The sequence below is a fragment of the Sylvia atricapilla genome, chromosome 9, assembly GCF_009819655.1.
Source record: "Sylvia atricapilla isolate bSylAtr1 chromosome 9, bSylAtr1.pri, whole genome shotgun sequence".
NCBI lineage: Eukaryota > Metazoa > Chordata > Aves > Passeriformes > Sylviidae > Sylvia > Sylvia atricapilla.
The window spans coordinates 9,405,502-9,431,638 of NC_089148.1; the positions used below are offsets into that span (position 1 = coordinate 9,405,502).

Genomic DNA, 26,137 nt, shown 5'->3' on the forward strand with positions numbered 1-26,137 from the left:
TTTGCTGGCTGAGGTTCCCTGTGTGGCTTTGGGATGGTGTCACCAGAAACACCAGGTCCCTGTGCTTGGGCAGAGCAATGCCTTGTGCCATGGGTGTGTTCCTGACAGGACAACAGGGCAGGATTGGGATCTTTGGGCTGGGCAAGCAGGAGTGGGAGCTTCTCCTATGAGAACCAATGCTGTCCCAGCACATTTTAAAAGAAATGCATTTGCCCACTCCTGGCTGCAGCCTGTGTGTATCCAGTAAGCTCCTACCTCTCTCATCCAGGTGCATTCCCAAAGTCAGCTGCTGTTCATCCTGCTCCTGGCCCTCCTCAGTCTCTCATGTCTTTGCGGTTTGTCTGATTCCAATGAAAGGGGTCAGCTGGCAGCAGCCTTCAGCGTGAACATCTTGGAATGGGAGAGATCTCTGATGGAAATCTCAGCAGAGTTGGATCCTGCTGCTCCTACTTCCCTGAAAAACCCTTGTGCTGCTTGTTCTGCCTCTGTGCTGGGCACTCAACTGCAATGCCAGTGTGGCACACAGGGAGGGGGGAAGCATGTTCCTGGTTTCAGGAGATAACAGTCCCTGGGGATTTTACTTCCAGCCAGCAGTGGAGACAGCGGGAAGCCTTTGCTGTGTTTTGAAGGGTCGAGTGGATTTGGCCTTGTCCTGCAGGGATGCTGCCGTGCTCTGCTCGCTGGGCTGTGTCCCCAGCATCAGGCCACCAGCTGGGAAGTGTCCTGGGGCTGGGACATGGCTTGGCAAGCTGGAGACACAAAGCCACTTTGCTCACATGCTGCATCCCAGCTCCGTGTCCTCCCTCCTCTCCTCCGCCCTTCTGCTTTGCACTCGCAGGGGGAAGGTGATCTTCTGCCTTAAAACAGTGTTATTATTATTTTTTTTTTAATTAACATTTTTATTCCAGAAGGCAATTGGATTGTTTTGTCTCCTTGGAAAAGAGGGGCTGGGGCTCCTGGGGGAAGAGTGGGAAATCCCTACGGTACCTCTGCAGCAGTCACGGCTGGGCTCAGTGGCTGTCACCTCATCAAACCTTGCCTCCTTTACGTGACCCCGATCCCAAACTCTGCACCTTGGAGCCAGCGTCCCCTGCTGCCACTGTGGGGTGTGTCACCATCCCTGGGGGCTCGGTCCCTGCTGCAACACCCCGGGAAAAGGGGCACAGCGGGATGTCCCCGATGCTCCCGGTGGGAGCCAGAGGCTGCCCTGGCCCTGGCACAGCCGTGGCAGGACGGGCAAGAGACACTGCCCCTGCCTGGCACGGTGCCCTGCGGCCTGACAGTCCCTCAAGCTCTGTAAACCAAATTGCAAACTCTTCACTCCAGAGGAGAAATCGGGCATCCTGGTACAACTTGCCGTGACCTCTCCACCCCGCAGGTCCCTCGTGGCGAAGGATCGGCGCTTGGAAGGGGCCCGGGGTGGAAATGCCAAAGCTCCCCCCGGGTCCCGCCGCCGCCTTCCTCTCCCCCTCCCCGCTGTGTTGGTCTAAATGATCTTTCTATGAAGCCCTGTAGATGTCAAAAGTAATTATGGAGTGTGATTAGTCCTCTGTGGGTGCTTTCTTTCTTCCCCCCCCTCCTTTCTCTTTTGCTATCCCCTTCTCCACTCTTCTGTTTTGGCTCAGTGGAAAAGGTGAGGACAAAGAATTGCCGCTTGCTTGGACTCATGATGTATCTGTGACTGCGCTATTAGCTGTCTCCTCCTCCCTCCCCAAATGGATATAATTTTTGAAGTGTGGAATTCCCTTCTTGATAAGTAGGTTAAAAAAAAAATACTGCACAATGTGATACTGTTTCATAGTTTCTAGGTGGTTGTATAAAGCAAAGTTACTGTGATTGTGTTTTTTCAAAGGAAAAAGTGATTGGTTACGAAATCTGTCCTTTTTTCATTATTACAAGCTCTTTGTTTTCCAATGATCTGATGGCTGTTTTGTCCCTGGTCTGTGTGTGTGTCTTCCCAAGTGCTGCATCCACCCGTGGAGCATTGGCTCCCGCTGCTTTTGCTCTCTTGGGAGCTGTGGGATGTCGCTGCTGGCTGGAGGTGGAGGACATCCATGTCCTGGGAGGAGGGAGATGTCTGAGGAAGGGTTGGAGTGGGCAGGAGGGGCTCACACCCAACTTGCCAGGGGCTGGTGCTGGAGGAAGGCTCCTGCCCAGACTGTGCTGTGCTGGCCAAAGGCTGGTGGGTCCTTTTGGGAGCCTCTGGTTGCCTCTCTCCAGTCCAAGGTGGTGTCCTGCCAGCACAGTGGGTGACCAGAGGCTGAGCAGCCCAGCCCCGGGGTTGTCTGGGGTCTCTGCTTTTATTTTGCTCTTTAAATCTCTTCATTGCCTCTTGCAATCAATCTCCCTCCAGATGAGAGCTCGGTGCCTTGAAATCACTCTAAGCCTGTTGCTGCTCACAGCAGCCGCTTCCCGGAGGTTTAATCCCAGCCACGGCTCCCTGCTGGCATTCCCTGGCTGGTGGCAGGAGCCCTCCTGCTGCCCTTGCTTTGGCACCTCACCCCAGCTCGATGGGGACATCTCCCAGGCATGTGTCACCTCCACAGCCCAGGCAAAGGAGCCAGGATCCCTTTCAGGAATGGTGTGCAGGTAAGTGTATGGGTCACGGGGCAGGTTGGACCCCAGGGCTGGGGGGACAAGGCCAGGATGGCTCCTCTGCCCGGGGCTCTTCCACACAAAGCTCTCAGCTGGCCCTTCCTGCCTGGAAGCAGCCTGGGGAAGATGCTCCATCAGTCCTGCATGGAGTCAGCCCCGGTGTCAGCCCCGGTGGGGAAGGAAGCCCTTGGGCCCAGGTTTGGCTGTGATGGGGGCCCCAGGGCCACCGGGGTGGCCAGGGATATTTTAAGAAGATAAAAGTGATTTCTTGCTGCTCGTGCTGGCAGGGGCCGGTGCGGCCAGAGCCAGGAGGATTAAAACAATTTCATAATCCTGGTGATTTCCTTTTGATCGGGATTATGAAACCAATCACGAATATCAAAAGCCACAGCTTAAAGCAGCAGCCGGAGCGGGGCCGGGACGGCCCGGGCCCCCTCAGACCCCCGGTGGCCCTGGGGACAGCAGCCCTGGCACCTCCAGGTAAGCACTGCCCACCCGAGACCCTCGTCCTGCGTGGGGGGGGCCTCGGGTGGGTGTTTTGGTGCCTGGAGAGCAGGCACGTGGGGCATGCCGGGTTTAGGGGTACGGATTGTGGATGGATGCACCGAGCTCGGCTCCCACCGCCCTCCTGCCTGGAAACGCCACGGCCCTGCCTCGCCGTGGGTCCGAGCAGGATTTGGCCTCCGGGAAGCAGGAGAATTCAGCACAGCTGCAAAGATGCTCACAGGAAGGCGCCGAGAGCCGGCGGGTTTTGCTGCAGGAGAAACCGCCGCCCGTCCCGGCACAGCCCCCTCGGCACCGGGGGAGCGGGCCCGGCTTCGCTCCACCGCCTTCCCAACCCGCCGCCCAGACAAAGGACATTCCTGAGGGATCCTGAGGCAGATCCCTCCGGCCCGGGCTGCTGGGTTCCCCTGCTGTGGAGTTCCCTGGGTGGCGGCGCGGGGTCACCCCCCTGTCCCCAGCGTGGCCCTGCGGGGACCGGGCGGTGCGGGGCCGGCTTTGGCCGGGTGCCCCGGCGTGGGGTGCGCGGAGAGGAGGAGGAGGAGGAGGAGGAGGAGGAGGCCGGGGCGGGAGGCAGGGCCAGCCACGGCCCCACAGCCCAGCCAAGCGGCTGAGCTCGGGCTCGGCTGGAGGGGCCGGGATTTGCTGGTTTGGCCGCTTGGGTTTTTTTTTTTTTTTTTTTTTTAATTTCTTTTTTTCCCTCCCCTGCTTCCTTCCCTTCTTCCGCTTTCTTCTCCTTCTTCCCAGCCCTCTCCCGATGGTGCTTCGGGGGTAAGGACAGCCCTCGCATCCCGCCCGTGGCCCCGTCCCACTCAGCCCGGGGCAGTGAGGGGCTGCGGGCGGCGATGGGGCCCGGGGGTGTAACGGGGATGCCGCCGCAGCCCCGGGCACGGGGGAGGCTCCTCCGGGGGTACAGCGGGGACAGGATGCTCCCGGCGGGGTGCGGGAGGGCAGCGGCACCGCGGTGCCACCGGGACGGCGAGGCGGGCGCAGGGCGAGTGCCACGTGTGGCCCCGGGGGCCGGGGCGGAGCAGGGGCTGGCGTCCGTCCGGCGGCACCTTGGGCGACTTGTAGCCGGGAGGGGTTTTTGTTCCGGGGAGGTTCGGGGCCCTGGTTTAGCTCAGGAAGCGTCAGTTCCCTTCGGGTCTTCTTGCCGAGTGCCCCGGGGCACCCGCTGTGGGGAACCACCGCTCCCTCATCGCTGCCCCATTCCTCCCGCTCCCCAGCGACGCTGGCAGAGCGTCATTGCTCTGGGTGGGTGGGTGGCCTCGTGCTGTGTCACCTCCCTGTCCCCTTCCCCTCCAGGCACACGCACTGCTCGCGTTTACCCCCCAGGGCAAGGAGGGGTGATGCCCTTTGTGCAGGCGCCGCGGTGGGTGCCAGGACAGCGCCGGGGTCATGCGCTGGGGTTTCTCCCCGCAGGACTGATGGAGGGGAACCCTCCCGCTGAGGCGCGGCGCCTGCCGCGGCCCCTCAAGCAGCACAGCCAGAGCGGCGGCCGCAGCCCTGCCCCGCCGGAGCGCCCCGAGGCCGCCCGCGGCCCCCACGCCGTCCTGGAGGGCAAGGTCAAGGCGCTGAAGGAGAAGCGGGGCGGGCGGCCCGGGACCCCCGCGGCTGCCCCCGAGCGCCCCTCGCCCAAGAAGCCGCGGTGCCGGCGGGGGAAGGCGGGGGCAGAGGCGGAGCCGCGGGCTCAGCTCCGCACCTACCTGACCGACGGGCTGCTGGATGGAGGGGAGCCTGCCCTTGGCGGCTCCTCGGCACCCCGGCCCGGCACCCCGGGGCTCTGGAGGGTGCCGGCACCCAGGGGAGATGTGCCGGGAGGCCCCGAGCTCCCCCCGGACGAGGGCAGCGTGTCGTGGCGCTCTGCCTCCCTTCATGAGAGACCCTCCCGGGGTGAAGAGGCCCGAACCCCGCTGCGGGACCGGAGGCGTCCCTCCGTGTCCCCGCCCAGGGCGGAGAGCTGGGAGAGGCTCTCGCTGGCTGAGCGGGTGGAGAGGAACCGGCGGCTGCTGCAGGAGGTGCTGGGCCTTGCCCCACCCGGTGTGTATTTTGGGAAGGTGGTGGCGCTTTCGGGACAGCTGAGGGAAGTGGGAGGGAAAGCCTTTGGGATGACGGGAGTCCTCGGGGCCATCCTGCAGCCTCCCATGCTCCGGGTGCAGCCCCGTGCTGCCTCACACCCCAGGGCTGTCCCATCCCCTTCACCGGGATGTGGGAGATGCTCATGAGATGCTCTGGGTGATGCCAGTCAGTCCCTTCTGGTGTCCTGGTGAGGAATTTCACTGCTAAAAGCAAGAGCAAGAAGCTCAATCTCTGGGACACGCCAGGTTTGTGGGCATCACTGTCCCTTTGCAAGCTGCCACCAGAAAGGAGAAGTAATTCCTCCTTTGACAGCATCTGCCCTAGTGACCCCGTGGCCCCATCCCCTCAGTCCCACACCTACAGTTGTTGCCTCACGTTCAAGTCCTTCAGGATCTCCCAGAACCAAACATCTGGGAGAGCCCTGTGGAAGGTGTTGGGATGGGATATATGGAGGGTGCTATCAAGAGGATGGCGGCTGCCATCCAACCAGGCTAATGCCTTGCCCTGTCCTGCATTTCAGAGATGCCAGCGAGTGATGGGGACTGGGACTCAGGGGTTTCGCTGCAGGACGCTGAGGGCTGCAGGTAGGTCCGTTTCAGCGTGGCAGAAATGGACATTTCTCTCTTTCCCACTCCCCAGTCTTGTATTTTAAATGCACCCTTTGAAGCAGCCCCAGGGAAGGGCTGTGGGGCAGCTGGTGTGGAAGTTTGGCTGGGCTCCAGCGATGCTTCGGTGTGACAAGGGACAGGAGCTGGGTGTCCCCCTGGTGTCTGAGCACAGGATGTCCCTGCCAGGACGTCAGGGCAGGAAGGGAACTGGGGAAGAGGATGGGACAGAAATTTGCTCCAGGTGCTTAAGAGGATCGAGGCGGCAGGGGTGGGTAATCTTGTTGGACTAATGAAAAACCTCAGAGGTACGGACTAAAAATAAGGAGGTGGCATAGACAGGCGATAGGCTGGGGGCTGCACGGGGTAGGACAGTGAGTGGGGAAAGACCCCCTCCAGTATCGTGGTCACTGGCTCTGCTCTGCTCTGGCAGCTGGATCAGTGATGGAGGCTGCAAGGCAGAGCCGGGGATGCAGCACCTCCTGTGAGCAGGGCAGCCAAAGCCCGGGGGAAGCCTGGCACCCCCGGTGCTGCTGTGGGGGGCCAGCATGTGCCCACCGTGCTGCACTGAAGAGGTTAAGGCCGGGCTTCCCGAAGAGACTGCCTGAGCTGATTATTTTAATCAGGAGGATTAGGGCCATAGCCAACCGGGAAGGCAGTGCTGCAGCAGGGAGGGCTGACAGGTCCCTCACCCTGCAGTCAGAGGGGGCTGGGGGTGCGGAGAAAGACCCCCCCCTGCAGGAACGGAGGGCAGCAAGACGATCAGGCCAGGGGGGCACCCCAAACCCACCTGCCTCCCCACCGCCGCGGGATTTGGACCGGTGGGGATGGGCAGCAGCGCCTGCCCCATTTCCCTGTCCCCCTCTGGGATGCCCGTGGCACAAAGCGCTGCCTCGGCTGAGCCCGTGCCCGAGCTGTGTGGGCGCTGAGCCTGCCCCCAAAGACTCACCTGGCACCAGGGGCTGAGGGGTGCCCGCCCGGCCGTCCCCCGGCGCGGCCGCCAGCCCGCCCACGAATGGCGAGCCGAGCCCCGCTTTCCCTGGGCGCAGCAGCCTCGTCGTCACTGTTAAAGCACGTCTAATCCCTGTTATTTTTTCCTAATCCCCCTGCCCGCTGCGGGGCCGCAGGGCCTTTGTGGCGGGGCAGGAGCTGCAGCTGAGCCCGCGGCACGAGCAGGCCAAGCAGCTGCTGCAGCGCGCCCGCATGAAGGCTCGCACGAACCCGCTGCGCGCCAGCCACGACATCCTCCTCCTCCCCGCCGCCGCCCCGCGCCCCAGGTCAGTGCCTTCCTGCCCCACGGCGTCCCCAGGGTTTGGGGCACATCCGCAGCGTGTGTTGGGATGTGTTTGGAGCCGGCACATGGGTGCGGGCACGCGTGTGGAGCCGGGATCCGAGCGGCTGCGCGCACGGTGCGGCCCCGTACCGGGGATGTGCCGGCCTCTTCGCGGCACGGTGTTTGGTTAATTGTGTTTTGTGATCACACCGAAGTGTCAGTGGTGGGAGGGTGGCGTTTCCCAGCCCATGGGGAATGTTTTCCCGGGCTCGCTGCTGGAGGCTGCACCACGGCGGCGTCTCGCCCTGTGTGCACGGTCATGTGCGATGTGGCGTTCCTGGAATGATTAACCACACAACTCGGGGCGGAGAAGGGGCGATGGAGGTCGAGCCGTGGCAGCAGGGAGGTGCCGCAGCCTCTCCGGATTTCAGCTTCAGGCTGGAGGGAAGCAGGGCTGGACACAGCCAGGCGGCACCGGGCGGACTTTCCTCCTCGCCCCATTTTTTTGCACTGGGTTTTCCCCCTCCCGCCCTGCTTTTCCCAGGGTTGCCGAGCAGCCCCTGCAGCTCGCCTGCGTCCGTCTGTCTGTCCCCATGGCAGGGAGGCCAGCGGGAGGCCGAGCGTCGGCCCGCGGGACGGCGGGAGCCTGAGCGACTCGTCCAGCGGGGAGTCGAGCTGCGGGCGGCCGCGGCGGCCGCGGGGACCGTCCCCATCCCGCGTCCGCTTCGAGGACGAGTCGGCCCGGGACGCCGAGGTGCGGTACCTGGAGCGGCTGCAGCTCCGGCACCGGCGGGCGCTGGGCTCGGCGCTGCCCTCGCCGGAGCCGGCCGGCAGCAGGCAGCCGGGGGACGGCGCCGGCCAGCCCAAAGCCGGCGGCGGCGACCTCGTGGCCGGGGGCAAGTGCAGCGCCTGCGGCTCATTCCTCGGTGCTGCCGCCGGCCGGGGCGCGGACACGCAAGCTGCTCCCGACGTGGGCAAAAGCAGCCCCGCGACACAAAGAAGCGTCCCAGGGGATAGCAGAGGGCCGAGCGCTGCCCAGACGGAGCCTAAAATCAGGCCTCTGGGCCCCGGAGGGTCCCCGCTGTGGATCCTGCCCTCCCGGCAGCGCATCCACACCGAGAAGATCAAGGAGACCTACATCGGGGATGTCACCTACATTGACGAGGTGGACTCGGCCCTGGAGAGCACCGACACCTCCGACGGCTGCCGGACGGACAGCGAGGAGGCGGGACCCCGCAGCCCCCACCTGCGGGGGCACCGGGACCCCCGCACTCGCGGGCACAGAAGTCCCCGGGCGGCCCCGCAGGCGGAGGCGAGGGCCAGGAAGGGGATGTGTGTGGCCAGCGGTGGCCTCGAGGACGGGGACTCGCGCCCGGGGCCTGTTTGCCCCCCACCACCGGGAAGAACCAGCAGCCGGGAAGATGGAGAAGCCCATCGACATCTGGGGGGCAGCAAGGGAGTGGGAAACACAGCTCGCCCCCCGCAGCAGCCCAGTGAGCCCCTGGAGCCTTCTTCGCAGCTGAGGACCAGCACCCCCATTCCAGGCACCCACGCCCCTGCTCCCCCTCCTACCAAGAAGGCCTGCGCCCAGGTGCCTTGCAGGAAAGCCCTGTTCTCCAGCAGCAGCCGCCAAGCGCCCAGCCAAGGAGTCCGGGGCCCGGAGCCGGATGCTGGCGGCGCCGCCCCACCGCAGCCCGGGGGCACGGCGGGGCCGGCGGAGCGGCGGGGTCCCTGCAGCCCCAGGTGGCTCCCGGGGAGCCCCCTCCGTGCCTTGTCCACCAACAATTGCAACAACACCCACGGGCAGGACGCCCCGGGGACGGGCAGAGGTAAGAGAACCACGAGCGGGGTGCTGGGTGGGTCCCCAATGAAACAGGCCTGTGTGTGACTGTGTCACTGTGGTTCCAGGGACAGTGTCACACCCCGCTGCCAGCCCTGTCACCCCCGTGCCCCCGGAGGCTGCTCATCTTGCCGGGGAAGGAGCGCAGCCGCAGCGGCAGCCGGCCGGGAGCGCGGCACACGGGTGAGTGAGCACGGGCGGCCCACAGCATCCCAAACAAACAAAAAAAAAAGCAGTCCTGAGCGTCCCGCCCTCGGGCACTGCAGGATGCTGCTGGGTGGAGCTCCCTGGCTCCAAAAACCTCTCAGAGATCACAATACGGGCGGTTACAATGTGTCCGGGTGTTGCTGTGGGTTTGGGGGAGCTGCATGTACATCTGGTTCTGCCAAGGGTGTTAGAACAGATGTGACAGATGACCCCAGCACTCCACTCGTGGGGTTTTGCTCGTGTCGGGTTCTTCCCTTTTGGGGAAAATCAGCTGCCTTGGGGCTTTCCAAGCACGATCCTGCCAGCCCTGTGCCTGGCACTGCATGTCTCAGCCTGGCCGGAGAGTTCCGAGGTAGTGCTGGGTCCTCTGAGCCTATTTGACAGGATGTGATCCCTTGGGGCAGAGCAGGGGCCTTCTGGGAGGTGTTAAACCCCAGAAATAACAGAGAAAACAGGGAGGGAGCCCTTCGGGTCACTTAGGGTACTGACAAACTTGTGTGTGCTGGGTCACTGCTGCGGGGAGGTGGCTGCCCCCAATCTCACTGTGCACCCCGGTCTCACCGTGCACCCCGATCTCACTGTGCACCCCGGTCTCACCGTGCACCCCGATCTCACCGTGCTGCAGCTCTCCCGGCTGCCGAGGTGGGTGCAGGATGCACCCGCAGCCCAGAGGCAGCTGCACGTCCTGCTGCCGCCCCAGACACGCAGTGTGACCACCACACCTCTCCACCCAGGGAGCTGGGGCGGCCAGTGAGCCGCAAGGGCAGCAGCGCTTCGGCGTCGGGGCTGAAGAAGCTCCTGTGCAGCCTGAGCCAGAGCACCAAGCAGCGCCTGGGCCGCTTCCGCTGCTACAGCATGGAGCAGCTGCCGGCCCCTGGCGGCTCCCCGCCGGGCGGCCCCCGCGTCAAGAAGTCACCGTCCCTGCAGTCCCTGCAGCTGGTGAGCTCGGACATCGCCCCGTTTGGGAGAGGGCACAAGGGAAAGGATGCTGGGCTCAGATGAAGCAGTCCTGAGTATGGATTTGTGGCTCAGGCAGTCCTGGAGGGACGTGGGGGGATACGCCACCCCAAACCTGCTGGGTTTGAAAAGCCCGGAGCCAACTGTAAGGGGAAAGGAGGGAAAGAAGGGTGGTAGTGGAAGAGCAGATGTGCTTGTCCCTCCTCAGCAGTGAGCTGGGGATTGCTCCAGGGGGTTGGGATGTCCCGGTTTCCTCCACTCCCTCGGCACATCAGGGGGTGAAGCGCTGCGGTGCTACACAATGTTTGTCCCCATCTCAGCCAGGTGTTTCTCCCCAGGTGTCACCCTTCTGCCAGCCCCAAAAAGCTGCCTCTATTCAGAGTCTGCACCCCCAGCTGGGCAAGGCACCCCGTGCCAGTGCCTACCTCTTGCCCCAGACCACGGCTGACAGGTAGGATGGCACATACCCGCGGTGCCCAGGAAGGCTGTTCTGGGCTGCTGTGGTGGCTCCGTGCAGCCAGAGGCTGCATCACCTGGTCTCCAACAGCTTTCCCTGTCCCCACCCAGCCATCTCCCTTCTCCCCACAGGAAGGGGGGCTCAGGGCCGCAGCGCTCGCTGAGTGTGGAGGACATCGGGGCGCCGGGCCAGCTGCGCGCGGTGGGGCGTGTGGTCGAGGTCTTCCCCGATGGCACCAGCCAGCTGGAGCTGCAGCGACCCCCCCACGGCGCCTTCGGGTTCTCCGTCACCTCCGGACACGGCCGGCCCGACACAGGTATTGTGCGATCACGCCAAAGCCTCGTCCCACCCCAGGGGCAAGCTTGGGCACGGGTGGAGGGGGTTGCTCCATTGCTGCTGAGCCTGAGGTGTGATGCGAGTAGGGGGACGTTTGCCTTTGGCTGCGCACAATCCTACGTGTCCATCGGCACTTGGCTTGGGACACACAGCCCACAGCAGAGGCTGTTTATCACAGGTTTGTTTCTGTGCAGCCCCTGGGCACCCCGGGGGCAGGAAAGGCTCTCACCGGTCCCCGTCCCTCCGCAGGTGTCTACGTGCAGGAGATGGCGGATGCGGGCACAGCCAAGCTCTACGCGGGGCTCCTGGGCGTGGGGGACGAGATCCTGCAGGTCAATGGCGCGGCCGTCTCGGGGCTGGGGCTGGCCCGTATCCGTGAGCTGCTGCTCCAGGCCGACACCCTGACCCTGCGTGTGCTCCGGCACCGCCCCGCCCCACGGTAGCCCTGGCACGGCTCCTGCAAAGCCCGGCGGGAGGAGGAGGACCATGTCCCACTGATGTCCCAGGATGCTGCAGAATGGCACGGCATGGACCAAGCTGCCTCGTAGTGCCAGGACCTGCCCGGCTTCTCTGCAGTGGAGACAGGGGGCTTTCCTTGTCCCCCTGGGAGACAGTGTGGGACCAAGGGGCTCACAGAGTCTCCAGGAGCTGCCCAAGTGTGGGGGACGGGGGACAGCCTGGCCCCAACAGAGCTGGGTGGGTCTGTCCCGCTGGGCACTGGAGTGACCAGCATGGGCACACCCCATCTCCCTGACCCCAGGAGACAGAGGGCTTCCTGCCAGCACTGCCACCTTCTGCTGGAGGGCTGGTGAGGTTTTAAATTATTTCAAACTGAAACCCAAAAATACATCTCTGCACTAACAAAACTGTGCCCTTGGATCGTGGCATGGAGGGGCAGGGGTGGTGTTTGTGGCCGTGGGGCCTTTGCTAATTGTTTTCCCATGGCCCTGCTGCTCCACCTCCTGACCATGCTGTGGTGCTGGGGGGCCCTGGGCAGGTAGACAGGGGGCTCAGCCACCTGCAGAGCTCCTTGGGGATTTTGAGGGGGTTTTTTTTCCCAGCCATGGAAGGCAAGACACATTCTTGAAGGGAGTGTCTCCAGCAGTGGTGGCATGGCAGCAATGGCTGCCCTCTGCACGGTGGTGCCCCACATCTGGGCACAGCTGCCTGCAGCAACCCCATGTCTGGGCACAGCTGCCCACAATGCTGAGTTGACCCCAGAAACTGCAGATGCTGCTTACGCCTCAAATATGAGGACGGTGATGCCTGGCAAATGCTGGTGGGAGAGCTTTTCCCACTCCCTGGTGCCAGGAGACTGCGAGCTTGTCCCGGGAGCAGGAGTCAGGCAAGAAGGAGCAGAGACCTATGCTGCTGCACCTTTATTTAGTGTTAAAAGGGAGGGGCACCACCAGCGACAGAGAAGCAAATGTACACAGGGAAAGGGACAAGAGACACTCGGGTTGCTTATGATGATGTCAGCAGCTGGGCCACCCCCTGGACTACCAAAGGAGCGGTCCTGCATGGGAGTCATTCCCGAAGGATGTGCAGCCACACTGGAAACAAGGGGGATCAGAGGTGTGCAAACAGCAGGCGGCAGTGAGCCCTGCTCCCTGCCCAGACCCGCGCTCCTGGGAACCTGCTCTTGGACAGGTACAGACCCACGGAGTGGCGCTGACACTGCTACAGCCAAGCCTTGGAAAGCAGACACCGCCTATTCCCTGCAGGGATGCTCTGCAAGGATAAGGAGCCACTGGAATCTGAGTGCGGGTGGGCGCTGAGGCACCACGTGTGCGTTACTGATGAGCACCCGGGCGGGCGGGGAGGCTCCGTCCGGCCCCGCCCGGCTGCGGAAGGCACGGAGCCGCCGGCTGCATCCAGCGCCTGCGGGTGGGACAGGGGAGCCAAGCAGACCTGCGAGCGAGCCACGAAGCTCCAGCGGGAGGAGTGTTCAGTCCCGGAGGTAAAGCCGTCCGGTGGCAAGATTCTAAGGCGGGGGGGGATGATTTGCAATTTCAGCAGAAGTCTTTGCGTCAGTGCCAACTAACTTCCTCCCCCAGCCCCATCTGGGAGCCATAAGCCAGCCTGCGCTGAGTCTTTTCATGTTTGCAACTCAAAATATGGGAGCAGACTGGAGTAAGAAACTGTTTTTGCTTTCCTCAAGAGTCACCCCCTATCCCACAACCAGTGCTTGCAGCATGGCCCCTCTGCCTGTTCCTCCACAGTGACACTGTGTCCAGGTGAGCTTCGTTCACCACATTTTTGGTATTGCCCACCTGCCTACTACACATTCCCTGTAGGGAATCTGACACTGCTGAGACAACTTGAGTGACAAAAAACTGAGAGGTAACAAAAGGACTGGGAAGGAATACAGAAACATGATCTGGCTTTGAATCTCCTGCCTTTTGGTTGCTTACAATGGAGGTGTCCAAAAAATAGCACTGGGGAAAAATGAAGACATCCTATTTACAAGTTCATATACACTTAAAATACATCACCGAGCACTGTTCCTCTGATCATGTGTGCCGTGCACCCGCAGACAGAACGTGGCTCCAATGGTCATCAAAAAAATCTTTAAAAGTTTTTTTTTTCCTTAAAAAAAATAAGTTATTTTAGACCTGACAAATCACTTGCCAAAGGGAAGCAGCTGTTAAACAGAAGCAGTGACTCAGTTATACAAGGGCAAAGAAAGCTTCAGTCAATGAGCTTTAGAGGCCTGTATAATGAGGGAGGCAAGTTTAAAAGCTTCAAGACTCTCCCCCTCTGGCTCATGGCTGATTGCGAGTGCCCGGTGTGCAGCACCCCAGGTTTAAAGCTCTGGGGTGTCTGACGGGGCCTGGGTGGCCAATGGCAGGACACGAGACCCTACAGCTCTGCCCAGTGCAGAGGCTGGGAAAGCTCCCCGTCCTCTCTCGGCAGTGAATTGGTGCTACAGAGCCCGCCCACAGGAGGCGGGGAGGGGCAGGGGGAGCAGGGCCAGGGCTCCCCTCCCTTGCCGTGGCTTGGGGGGGTTTCACCCTTCCCAGTAATGCTTGGGGCTGGCACTGGCAATGCAGTTTGTAATGCTCAGTGAATTCAGTAATTCCTCCCCCTGTCCCGTCCTCCCCAGGGCTCGCTGCTCTGTCTCCACCTCCCACCGGCTCCTACCTGCACCGGGTGGAAGCGCGGGGGTCAGTCCCCCTCCAGCTCCATGGATCCAGACCCGGAGCCGGGCCCAGACCGCACCGCAGCGGGGGAGGAGGCAGCTCCAGTCCCCCACCCCTCTCCCCGGGGCCAGAGGAGATGCCGGCACAGCTGAGCCGCAGTCCTTGGAGGAGGATGGTGAGAACTGGGGGCGGGTGTTCCTGCCGGGGATCTCTGTGGGCGGACGGAAACGGGAGAGTTTCATTTCCCCGCGCGGCCGGGGCGAGGGGGCGGAGAGGGGGCGTCCCAGGAAGTTCAGTTTTTGTCATCACAGGACAAAAAAGAGGATGAGCACCACTAGCAAGATGACGAAGAGGACAACGATTGCACACCACTGCCGTCGATCTGGAAAGAAAAGGAAGCATCAGTCTTTCTGCTTTAGTGGAGAAGGAAAACTGGGGCAGCATTTTTCTTCATGAGCTGCTAGGAACCAAATTCAAGCTTAAGCCACAAAAAGCCAAAGCAACAGTTCCTGTGGGAGAAAGGCTGTGGTGCTGTATATCACAATGAGGCGTTCTCCTCTAGGATACACTGGGGTTTGGGAACAGCTGTGGGAATTCTGAGGCTTCTTCCCAACCAAGTTCAAATAGCTTTGAAAAGCTGGCTCAGAAGCAATTGGAAGGAACAAGCAGAGAGCTGCTGTGTTTGCTGTTCATTCATGGAGTAATCTGTTTGCCAGAGGAATAAGAAGGGATCCGCTGAAAGCTGCCCTGAGGAGCTCTGCCAGAGGAGATTGTGGCGGCTATCCTCAGGACAGGGCCAGGAATCAGGTTTCCCTGGACATCTTTACACCTCATTGGCTCAACACCACATCACCTCTGAGAGATGACGGTGCAGCAGTGGGGCCAGGGCTGCTGGCACTCCCCTCAACACCTAGGCACAGCAGGTACCGCAGAAAGAGCCTTCCTGCTCTCCCTGGCATAGGTGATTCCAGCAGAAATGCTCTTTCCCAGCACTCAGAAACACTCTGCAGAGATCCGTGGGCTTTCCCAGAGGAAAGGGCAGAGACACAGGGTTCACCCGTGGTTGTGCTGCTGCTGAGCTACCGGCGGCCCAAAGTGCACTGTCAGCACTCCAAGCGGTCTCTCTCTGGCTGTATTCTCACCATCTCATAAATCCCTCGGACAGCCTAATCCTGGCAGAGTAGGACTGTTTTTCCTCCTGGCAGGCTGCTGCCTTCCTGAGGCGCTGAGCACCCACGGGAGAGGGGCGCTGGAGGGGCGGGCTGGGCGCGGTGCCAGGCCCGGAGGCAGCCAGCCGTGCGGGACTTCCCGGCAGCCAGGCCGGGCTTCCTGTTTGCTCTGCCCGCGGCGCCCCGCCGGCCCCCCGGCTTCAGACACAGCCTTATAAGGACTTTTCTGTGGGTTCAGCACAGAATTCAGCTCTTTCCTCTACCAGCTGAGAGAGATGTGACCGACAACCGGCCTGCAGGCACCAGCAGCCCCAGGGCAGGTGGGATTTGGGAAGGGGATTGCCGCAGGCATTCTGGTTCGCCGGGAAGCCACACGCGGTGGTGGGCCGGTGTTTAATGGCACCTTGACAGCTTTTGTTCCAGAGGCAGTCCGGGAAACTGCAGCAGAGCCGGAGGCTGCTGAGCTTTCCCTCCCACCAGCTAGAGGGGGATTTTCCCAGCAGTAGCAGCATAAATAGAAAGGCATCTGTAAATAAAACAAAGGCAAGGGACAGGCAGCAGAGCAGTGTCTAGGCTGGAGCAGCTGCCGGGCTTGGAAGCCTTCCCCTTCTTTCAGGAGCTGAGAGCTGCTCCCTCCCCTTGGCTGGGTGGGTGGGGGCACAGTGTCCCAGCCTGAAGATCCAAGGGCTTGTCTCTCCCTTTCCAGGACTGGATCCCACTTCCCAGGACCTACCACTCGTCATGTGAGACACTTTGGCGAGCTTCTTCATGACGTTATCAAGGCGCGACTGAGTGCTGTCTAACTCGTGGGAGAAGTCATCCAGCATCCTGAGGACACACAAGCAGGGCACTGGTCAGCACGTGGCACATCCCTCGGGGATTATGCAGCACGCTCACAACACATGGATCAAAACACTGACGTGAGCAGAGCAGCACACCTTGGCAGACAAAATTAATGTGGCCTCCTCTCCTGGAAGCGCCCAGGAGGGGAAAAAAACCTGCTGAAACAGCAGCTCTGCTTTGGTGGGAAGTAACTTGGGATTCCTGCCAGGCTGATCCTCCCTCTGTGTTTGTGGCTGAACTGTACAGACATCTGCAAGGTGAGGACTGGGAGGGGCTTCCTCCTTACCAAAGCAAAGTCTCATTTATAATCCGTGATTAGCAGAGACTGGTTACATCTATGTGTCAGCTTGGACTTTTAAATCTCTTTTCTTGTTCAAGGCTTGCAGTTTAAACTAAAATCAGTCATGTATCAAGTGGGAATGAGATCTGCAGTTGCTTTTAAGGTGCTTTTCAAGCTCTGTCTGGAAGTTACCCTTTTATTTCTTCCACACAGTGACTGTAATGAATCTGAAAGCCTTCCTGAATCCATGCTTTGTCAATGCCAGTGCACATCCAGAGTCAAGGTACCAATCCAATTGTCTCCAGCCAGTGGGACTTTACAGCTTAATGCATTTAAAAGGACAGATTCCTTCATTTGGAGTGCCAGAGCTCTTGTTAAACCTTCATTCAGTGGAGAAAACCTCACTGTGGTAGTTATGAGCTAATCCAGCATGCACTGATGGCCTGTGTGATGATCTAGAAACAGACACACCACACCAATCTCCTCTGTGAGAGCAGAGGATTCTCATGCTGCACAACTTCACTCGGGAGAGAGGTTGAAAGTTCCTCCTCTCCATCAAAGATGAAATCACTTCACAAGGGACACGGGCCTCCAGACTTTTACCAGCCAAACAAGGAGGGGTTTTAGGCATAAACCCTTCAAGCTTTTCTGGAAGCATAGCTGTTAGCCTGCACAACTGGGAACTTGTTTGCAAAGTACAAGAACAGGGAAAGAAATCTAATTTATATGTAAATGGATGAATGCAAAATGACTTTGTGAGCTGCCCTTTAACCCTTTGCGTGAGTGAGGGTTATTTTTAACTTTAGTGATGAAGAGCAGCTCTGTGTTGTGTGTTTCAGGGCAGAGCTGAGAGCTCCTGGATCCAGCAATTGTCCAGGGGCAGCACAAAACCCTGCAGATTGGAGAAGTGGCCAGTATCTGCCTTGCACAGCACCTCCCTCCCTTATCTGCTGATGCCTGAGGGGGAGCATGAGAAAAGGAGAGGAGGAAAGGTAAGGTGGCCTGCCCTAGACGCAGGCTTCTAAAGGAAGGAGGTTGCAGTTGGATCCTTGCAGATTGAAGTACAAATGCTTTCCACAGGCTGGCAGCGAGAGGCTGCCTGAGGGACGAGTGAATTCCAGGCTCTAGCAGAGGCAGAGACAGGTGTGTGAGGACATCCAGCCATGTTGCAGCCAGCCCCTTGCCAGGTTTTTGCTGCCATGTCTCACACTTACACTGCTTGCTCTTCCAGCTCCCCGCCAATGCGCTGGGACATGTTCTTCAGCACTCCGATGCTGCCAGAGACCAGCTCCAACTGCTCATCCTGCTGCTCCACAATCAGCTGGGGCCAAAGAGAAGGCAAATGGGCAATTACAGATCTGTTGCCTGCAGCTGGGCTGGAGCCAGCCTACCCAGTGGACAGGCACTCACTGTGCGGCCTGGGCTCAGACCTAAGCCACCTGGAATGAGGACTGAGTTCCTAAGAAATGCTGCAGAGGAGACAGCCAGGGGAAAGCCTCCATGGCATGGCATCCCCAGGGCACAGCAGGCTGCAGCCTCCAGACAGCCCTGCAAATCCAGCCTCAGCTCATCCATGCTGCATGCACAGCTGAAGTGACTTTGGAAAGCTCCAAGGGCTGGTCATCAAAACCTTTGCAAGGTAAGCAGGCCAGGGAGGCTGTGCCTGAGAAATGTCACCTGGAATGTGCTGCAGCTAAAATGGGGTTAATGCAAACAGAAGGCTGTTGCAGCTTCTACAGCTAAAAATAGCCAGCCTAGCTCTGAATGTGCCAAAGGAATAAGTCTGCTGCTGTTTTAAGTCATTTTCAGGGCACAGTCACACTAAGGATTAGCTTTACCCTAGTTACCTATTTCTGAAGCTGTTTATCTCCCTGGAGTCAGTAGGTAAAATGCGTCTGGAAGTCGAGGTGGCATCATGGGTCAGGAACTTTAGGAGAGTTTGCCACCTCCGAGTCACTGCCTGTGTCAAGGTCTTGCAGTTCTCCAGTCTGTGCCTGGCCTGGGCACTTCTGCAGCCAAACTCCCCTGTCAGCTGGGAAGTGCAGCTGGGAATTGCCTCACCAGGGGTTCTCCCAAGCCCTCACACAGCCTTTCTCACTAATCTCACGGTGACAAAAGCAGGAAAAGGAAGCAGGAGCGTGCTCCTGCTCCCAGCCTGTTCTGATGGGAGATGCACACAAACACCACCAAACACTTTTTTAACCAGGGGAAGTTGCATAAGAGAAGCAGGTCCTTTTCTTCTTGCAGTTTTTCTGCTCTTCCAAGGATTTCAGCAATCCTGGTACTATTAAATCTTACCATGCTACATCTCCCCGATTGTGCCGGCTGCCTCCTAAACACAGCAGAAGCCCCACGCCCCCAGGGTTAAAAACTCTGCCAAGATCACCCAAAGCTGTGCTGCACAGGAAGTGCATGCACAGACACATGCCACAAGCAAAGAGGAGGACTGTCAGGCTCCTGGAGCCAGAGCAGCCCCCCTGGCACCCATTTGGCAAGCAAAGCTATGTAGTCTGTGATGCCAGCTGCCTTACCTGTTGTTGAGCTTGCTGCTCCTCGATGAAATGTGAATTTGCCAATTGCAGCTCCCGGTCCAGACGGCTGTATTTGTCAGGTCCAGAGCTCCAACTCTGACTCCCACTGTCTCCCAGGAGTGCCTGAACAGATGCAGAGAGCTCTTAGCAACACCCTTGTGTCTGCTCACAGCCCGTCCACAGGGTGAGGTGAGAAGGCAGACAAGGCAACACTCGTGTACACACACACAGAGCATCCCTTTCCTCCTGCTCTGCTGCTACTCAGCCAAAGTGCTGTCATGAACTAAACCATCACAGAGCCAAAATGCCAGCCTGGGAAGCCTCTGCAGCCTGGAATTGCAGAGATGCCTCTCCAGCAGCAGGAGAGCTGGAGTGTGGCCGACTGACAGTGTGTGCACAGCACAAAGGACTGGCAGAGGCCTGCTCAAGAGGCAGCACTGTGTGCTAGGACATGTGAGCTCGGAAGTGTTTGGGTATATTGTGTTAACAGATGTACAGCCCCAACTGAGCACTCTGCTGCTAATGACAAGGGTTTAAGAGGGTCTGGATAAAGTACTTAACCAGTTGAGCTGACAGTAAAATAATGCAATCTATAACCAGAGCAGGGCTATATGCTTATGTTCTATGATTCTGACTGCCTATCCCTCCAGCAGGCTCTTCAGCTGCCAGCACACAAAGTTACTCTTGCTACCTACCCTACACCTTGAACAGAGAAGCTCATGCAAAGCCTGCACAGATGTGGCTTTCCAGCCAAATATGTCTGGGCCCTGAAAGGGGAATAACCCAAGCTACAGATGCTGGAGAATGAACATGACCTGCAGGTGAGGAATTGCACGCTGCAGCACTAGGGAAGGGCTAGGGACTGTGCCCTCCAGTGTGGAAGCCAGGCTGACTTGTAACGAGACCATCCTGCAGCTCCTGGTTGTGGGCAGGATGGCATGACTGAGCATTTGTGAGTAACAGCAAGACAATGACCAGGCTGCTCTGTCAGGCTGAAAACGAGACGGTCTCTATGGTTCATCTGACATAAGGTTCAAGGAGGGGTGAGGAAAGCTGACAGACTGACCATGCAGGAAGCCAGCAGGACATCTGGCTTTGTCTACTCCCGAGACACTGAGCAAGCCCCTGGTTCCTCCAGTTTGTGGCAAGGGCAGCTCCTTTTTATTTAATACAGTGCACTAGCTTTGCCTGCAGCTTCAATAGAAAGGGCCTGTTTGCCAGCCTGGGCTGTGAGGGTCAGGTCACTGCTAGCCAGCCCCTAAGACACAAAGCCCAGCAGTCTGCAATGAAGGCAAGGGGCTGGGAAGGGAGAGGAAGGCAGCAAGGGGAAGTCAGTTTTCCTGACCAGATGTCGCTGTGTGAGCTGAGCCATATGGTCTCCTGCAGCTATCAGGAACCTCATGCAAAGGAAAGCGGCAAATCGCAGGGAAAGCTACAGACTTGTTTGAGCAGAGGTGTCAGGGACTTTGCTGCTGGCAGTGTTTGCCAAGCACGTCAATTAACCCTGTAACAAGCTCAGGAATGAGCTCTGTGCTTCTCAGTTTGTTGTTTTTGCTACATGTGGTAAGGCTGATACAGTACAGACAACTAACTGTATGAAGCACACTCCAACTTTTACCGGAATGTGTCTGGAAGTCAGCTCCAGTATCCCCTTACAGCCTCCCCATCAGCCAGGAAGGGGCATGAGCTGCATCTATTTCTATTCCTTAGATTGCAAGTGCAGACAACACGAGACTCCTCGAGCTCCTTCCATCTTCTTACACGACTACTATGAGAAGCAGCTGCAGGAAAGGATATTGCACCATCTTGGCTCCTAAATCCATCAGAGCGCAAGATTACATTCAGTGACATGGATTCTGAGCTGGTTCCCGCCAAGGAGGAGGAGGAGGAGGGAGATTTCCCTTTCCATGGGATGATGCAATGCTGACAGTTGTACACAACCAGCTCTGAAGACAGAGACAGATGGTGAGTGCTGACTTACTGAGTGCTGCTCTGAGAGAGGCTTGGGAGAGGCTGGCAGCAATGTGAGAACCAGCCCTCCCAGGGCAGCCAAATGGACATGGCTCAAACACAGCTTGGCTCCAGCTTCCCACACCAGAGGTTTGTGAGGGGAGGAACTCCAGACAGGATATAAATTGTAGCAGATAAGACATTGCGCCTTTCTGGTTCTCACCTGCCTGTTTTTCCTTTCAGCCAGTGCTTGCATGGAGGAGTTTGACATCTGATCCTTCATGTCCTGTTCATTCAACAAAAGAAGCAGCATGTGAACATTGGATTTAAGGGGTCAGGCAGATCCAGGGTGCTACAGAGCTGTCTATACCCAGCAAGGCTTCTACAAGGGGGGGTGAGGGAAAGGGAAATTTTCTTTGAAAACACTTTTGAAGAGTCTGGAAACATACTGTAGAAAGTTTCATTGTTATACTAATACTGGAATCAACAGCATTGGGATATTTTGGAAATATTCCTCATTTACTACTCATTTTACTCCACTACAACCACAACCGTTTTGATTTGTATAATAAAACTAATGTTCCTGTTGACAGAATGTAAGGAAGTGTTTGTCAAGGCCTTGAAGCCTATAACCTCCTGTGCTTTATTCCCATCTGGTTTTATATTCCATAGTATGAGGTAGATTTCCTGTCCTGTGGCCATCCTCTCTAACTGTGTCAATGCTCTCCCCTACCGATTAGTTTTTGCTGTGGAGTTCCTGCAGAAGGTCACTAACCACAGAAGGCTCCCCATCAAAATGTAACATAACCTAGTTTTCATAAATTAGCAAGCAGTCAATGTCATCTGGCAGAGGCTGATGCAGCAGCAGAGTTCTGATGCCACCAGAGCATTCAGGTGTGTTTTACTGTTCAGAGATGTGCAACACATCACCAAAGAGCACCAGCACATCCCACTTGGTTAACTCTGGCTGCAGCACATCACAAATTCCCCCATGAAAACTGGGAAGTCAGCTGCACAAGGCCACTTACAAATTTCATTTCCCAGTGGGAGACACTGCTCCAAAACCCATTAGCCAGCACTTTTCAGCCAGGAGAAGAGGACCAGAGAGCAGGCTTGCCTGATCCTGCCCATTAGGGAGTGGACTACACCGAGGGCAAGGCAGCAAGCATATGCCTGGGGCCAGCGTGGTTTTGGGATCAGTTCCCAGGCAGCAAGCCTTAGGAAATGCATCCAGACCGCAGGACTGCAGGTAGGGTAACAGGCTTGCTGCCAGCCACACCAGTGCATTCTGTAGAGCAGGAACATCAGTCATGAGGGGCAGCAGAAGCTATTAATAGGCAGAAAACTTCCTAACTAGCAGCTTGTTACCAGGCACTGAAGCTTTTGGAAAGATGTTTCTTCTCTATTTCTTACCACTAAGTTGTTAAAAATCCCCTTTTTGCTTCTCAAGTGTAAGCTTAAATTAAAAAAAAAACCATCTTCCTCAAGTTAAAAATAAATCCAGTGGTTGTTTGGACTATTTTGCAGGGGTGAGAAGTTGAAGTCACCATGTCAAAAACACTAGGCTTTAACCATCTGTCAGAGTTCCAAGTGGTCTCCCTGTTGCTGAAAACCAACAACAGTTGGGACAGTTGCAATTTCTCTTAGCTCTGAAGGGAGGGAGCTCCACATTGCAGCTGGGTCTTCACTCTTCCTCCTGTTACCACAGGCTCCCAGCTCAGTGCTGCCAGAGCAGTGTGAAGGTTTCAAGGGTGGGCAGCATAAAAGAAGGGAATTCCATGGGGCACTTTCACCCCCAAACCCTTCTGGGCAGCTCCAGGAGGGGAAGAGGAGGAAGCCTGAGATTCAGCAGGTAGCAGGTTTATTCTCTGCTCTCCAGTCCGCCACAGAACGGCCCCAAACTCTCCTTTTTTAACCACCTGATGCCCGCCCCAGGCCCCGACCCCAAGGGCAGGTTTCCTTACCCTGACCACCTGCCGCGTGCTGGTGATAAAGGCTTTGCGGATTCCCAGCTCCGTGGCATCCAGGTTGAATTTCCGCGGGTTTGCCTCGACAATGCCTGGGCACTGAGTCAAGGAGGCCCTGGAAGGGGCCTTGGGTACACACATGGGATACACACACCCTCAGGGTGCCAAGTGGCCACTGTGTTGTGCCTGTTCCCAAAATCAGCAAAGTCCAGCACTCTGGATAGAAAAGGAGGCACGGCAGGAATGTGCCGTGCAGAGCATGCAGACCCACAAGGTTTCTCTTTTCCATGGGGGTTTTTCTGGTTCTGTGATGCTGTGCAGTGTTTTCAGGAGCACTCAGAGGAGCACAAGGGAAAAGGAGGATTTCTGGAAGCCAGCCTAGAGAATGAACTGACTCTGCAGAAATCCAGATTCACACAACACAACAGGCTTTCTAGAACAAAGCATCTTAGAATATACCTTGTATAAAGGGAAACAAAAAGTCAAAAGGAAAATCCTCGACTTCTCATTTGCAATTTGAGAAAAGCCACTGTGAACGCAAAATTCAATCCCAAACAGTCCTGATTTTTGCAAAGATTGACAAGCACTAGGACTTGGCCATTTAGTACAATTTGGGAACTGCAACTACCTCCAAAGGGCCACAAAAAGGATATTAATGGTTTCATCCAAGTCCTCCAGGTCCCACTCGATGCTCCGCAGGTTGTTCCTGAGCTCATTAGTGGTCCAGTCGATTTCTTCTCTTGTGGCAATGGAGGGATCTTGCAAGAGCTCTGTCCACCTCTGGAAGAGCCCCTGGGCAGTATTCACGGCTTTCTGCACCTCCCTGTGCAGGAGGAGTGAAGAGAAGCCAAGAATCATCACCAGCTGCCCTGCAGCACTGACACTGGGCCAGCCCCGTGTCCAGCTGAGCAGGGATGCCACAGCTTCCTCCTAAACATCCTTCCCTCCAACAACATCGTGTTTATTTTGTAAAATAAGCATTTGCCCTGTACCTCACTGCAGCATGAAGTTACTCATGGAGGGACCTATTTGTTCAGGGGCAGCTGCTGAGTGTCACCCAGGCAAGCCAGGGCAGAGGGTCTGAACAAGGCAGCTCTTTGGCAATCGGTGTTTTTGCATTCCTCTCCCAACAGTTTTCCTCTCAAGGCCCTTAACTACCCTGTAAGATACCCCAAGGGCACACAGAATTACAGGAACTGTCCCCACACCACAGCCAGGCAGACTGTTGAGTACAGCACTGTTTATTTTAATTCAGCATTTTAAAAAGTACACAGCCCTACTACACTGGCTTAGGAAACACAAGGTTTTTTTTGCTGCTCTAAGCTCTTTTGGAGACCAGTGCATTCACAGCAGGGGAAGGCAATGCTGACAGCTCTGGTTTGGGGCAAGCAGGTTTGTAAATTTGGGTCACAGACTCTCAGGGTGGTTATCTGCATTTACAAAGGCTGCGCTCCGGAGCTGTGAACTACTCCCCAAGATTTACAGGGAGCTGAGATTAGGAAGGGACACAGATCAGACTGCGGAGGTGTCCAAGGAGGCCACCATGAGCTTGCACACAGCAGTCAGATGTGTCACCCTAGTGAAGGAAAGCAGGGGAGATCCAGGACAAGCGAAGTGTGGTGCCAGGACTGCAGCTCTCTAAGTCCCATCAGGGCCTGAAGACCTCCAGTTGCTGTCTAAGCTGCAGTTTCTCAGCACTCTGATGCGTGTCCCTCCTCTCCTCACACGCCTACGGCTCTGAGCCTGCCACGCTGAGTGCCCTAAAGTCAGCAGCCTGCACTGGGGACCTGGAAAACTTCATTCCCTCCCGTACTTGTCAGCACAAGCTTTGGTTCTGTTTGTTTTTTCTTCATCTGAACACACTTGTGGAAGTCCCCAGCAGCAAGAACACAAAGCAGAGCTGGATTTTCTCTGATGGTGAGGAGTTACAGACACCAAGAAAGCAAACGAACAGCAACTCTGGTGGCTACACCACCAGCAGCCCCTCTGACCTGCCAGGTAATAATTAACTCTGGGAGCGGCAGCACAGCCCCTTTCCCCTCCCTGCCCTTCCCCGCACGCTGCGGGAACATCTCTGAGAAGTTTGACAGGACGTTTGCTCCCCACCCATGGCGACGACTCCCACACTTTCCTCTCAGCACGAGTTCAGCCTGGGAGAGGGTCTGCTGCGCCAGTCTCCCTTCCCACACTTCTTGTTCCCACATGGCTCTCCCAAACACCCCACCAGGACCCCTCTGCTGCCGCTCAGGGCTGCCTCACTGGGACACGGGGCACAAGACAAGCCCTCAGCACAAGCTGAAGGTGGCCCAGGGCAGTGTTTAGTGACTGAGCTTCTTTCACAGAATCACTCGGGTTGGAAGGGACTTCTGTGGATCATCCAGTCCAAACCCCCTGCTGAGGCACCATCACCCAGAGCAGGGGACTCAGGGATACCTCCAGATGGGTTTGGAATGTCTCCAGAAACTCCCTGCCCTCCCTTGGGCAGCCGTTCCCAGTGCTCTGCCACCCTCACTGTAAAGAAGTTCTTCCTCACGTTGAGGTGGAACTTCTTGTGTTTTAGTTTATGGTAAATGCTCCTCGTTCTGTTGCTGCGAAGGGTCTGGACTGTTCCCCTGACATCCCTTAGAGATATTTACATGCATTGATGAGATCCTCAGTTTTGTTTGGACTAAACAGGCCCAGCTCCTCTTGTCTCTCCTCACCAGAGAGATGCTCCAGACCCCAAATCATCTTCGTGGCCTCCACTGGACTCTCTCCAGCAGCTCCGACAGAGCTCCTTTCACCCTATTAATGACAATTATCCTTTGGCCGGCTTCAGCTGCTATTTCCCTGCGTTCAGGCTCCTCTCTGCAGGCTTTCTCTCACGGCCATTGTTTGTCCCACAGCTCGGTCCCTGCTCCTCTCCACCTTTCCCCACGGTCACCCCGGCCTCCAGCCGCGAGTCCCCAGCCCTGCTCTGCCCACCGTCCCCAAGCCGCACCTGCAGCCAAGGCCGGGGGGCCCTCACACAGCCCGGGGAGGCCCGGCCGCGGCCCGGCACCTGCCCGCCTCACCCCAGCGCCTCCCGCGCCGGGCCGCCACCGCGGGACAGGCCCCGGAGCCCGCGCTCAGCCCCTCAGCAGCACGGGGGGCCTGGCCGCCATTTTCCCCCCCACACAGACCCCCGCCGGCCGCTCGCCCCTCGCTCCGCGGGCCTCCCGTGCTGCGGGGCGGCCGTGCCCGTCCCCTCCGCGCCCAGACGCGGGCCCGGCCCCTTGCGCGTCCCTCTCCCCGCGCCCCGGGGCCCGCCGAGCGCGGCGCTCACCCCTTCACCACGAAGAAGGGGTCCTCCATCGACATGGCGCTGCCGCCGCCTCACGCCACGGCCGCCGCCAGGCCACGCCTCCTCCATCAGGCCACGCCCA

At 58.2% G+C, this 26,137-nt stretch overlaps 2 protein-coding genes, 2 long non-coding RNA genes and 1 pseudogene across 6 annotated transcripts; 4 read left to right on the plus strand and 1 right to left on the minus strand.

The window, feature by feature from the left end:
* Positions 1–1,993: 1,993 nt before the first annotated feature.
* On the plus strand, positions 1,994–4,446 carry LOC136365179 (uncharacterized; annotated as a pseudogene).
* On the plus strand, positions 3,835–11,488 carry KIAA1614 (KIAA1614 ortholog). The gene is made up of 10 exons (XM_066324742.1): positions 3,835–3,867; positions 4,519–5,136; positions 5,696–5,759; positions 6,908–7,057; positions 7,654–8,882; positions 8,962–9,076; positions 9,835–10,039; positions 10,396–10,508; positions 10,646–10,830; positions 11,100–11,488. Exons 2-10 carry the CDS (start codon positions 4,524–4,526, stop codon positions 11,291–11,293), a joined length of 2,868 nt encoding a protein of 955 aa, XP_066180839.1. The 5' UTR covers positions 3,835–3,867; positions 4,519–4,523; the 3' UTR covers positions 11,294–11,488.
* Positions 11,489–12,208: 720 nt separating this feature from the next.
* STX6 (syntaxin 6) lies at positions 12,209–26,129 on the minus strand. Of its 2 annotated transcripts, none has more exons than XM_066324743.1 (8): positions 26,038–26,129; positions 23,387–23,556; positions 22,731–22,825; positions 20,990–21,052; positions 18,817–18,939; positions 17,500–17,606; positions 15,896–15,990; positions 12,209–14,375 (listed from the first exon to the last, which is right to left on the minus strand). In XM_066324743.1, the coding sequence occupies exons 1-8, from the start codon at positions 26,070–26,072 to the stop codon at positions 14,299–14,301; spliced, it is 765 nt and encodes a 254-aa protein (XP_066180840.1). In that variant the 5' UTR covers positions 26,073–26,129; the 3' UTR covers positions 12,209–14,298. The 2 variants fall into 2 exon arrangements, with proteins under 2 accessions (XP_066180840.1, XP_066180841.1); XM_066324744.1 differs by having other exon boundaries at positions 22,731–22,814; positions 23,376–23,556.
* Positions 15,396–17,387, plus strand: LOC136364733 (uncharacterized). The gene is made up of 3 exons (XR_010744205.1): positions 15,396–15,482; positions 15,869–16,262; positions 16,499–17,387. It is a non-coding gene; the product is annotated as an uncharacterized lncRNA (long non-coding RNA).
* On the plus strand, positions 17,603–22,190 carry LOC136364731 (uncharacterized). Of its 2 annotated transcripts, none has more exons than XR_010744204.1 (4): positions 17,603–17,924; positions 19,470–19,637; positions 20,527–20,781; positions 21,010–22,190. It is a non-coding gene; the product is annotated as an uncharacterized lncRNA (long non-coding RNA). The 2 variants fall into 2 exon arrangements; XR_010744203.1 differs by having other exon boundaries at positions 19,467–19,637; positions 21,010–22,189.
* Positions 26,130–26,137: the final 8 nt, after the last annotated feature.

Coding starts and splice junctions, on each gene's coding strand:
- KIAA1614 (XM_066324742.1), top strand. CDS start 4,524: ATGGAGGGGAACCCTCCCGCTGAGGCGCGGCGCCTGCCGCGGCCCCTC. Junction 5,137..5,695: donor GCTGGGCCTTGCCCCACCCG/GTGTGTATTTTG, acceptor CCTGCATTTCAG/AGATGCCAGCGAGTGATGGG. Junction 8,883..8,961: donor CGCCCCGGGGACGGGCAGAG/GTAAGAGAACCA, acceptor CTGTGGTTCCAG/GGACAGTGTCACACCCCGCT.
- STX6 (XM_066324743.1), bottom strand. CDS start 26,072: ATGTCGATGGAGGACCCCTTCTTCGTGGTGAAGGG. Junction 23,557..26,037: donor CCCTTCTTCGTGGTGAAGGG/GTGAGCGCCGCG, acceptor CCTCCTGCACAG/GGAGGTGCAGAAAGCCGTGA. Junction 14,376..15,895: donor AGTGTCTCACATGACGAGTG/GTAGGTCCTGGG, acceptor TTTTCTTTCCAG/ATCGACGGCAGTGGTGTGCA.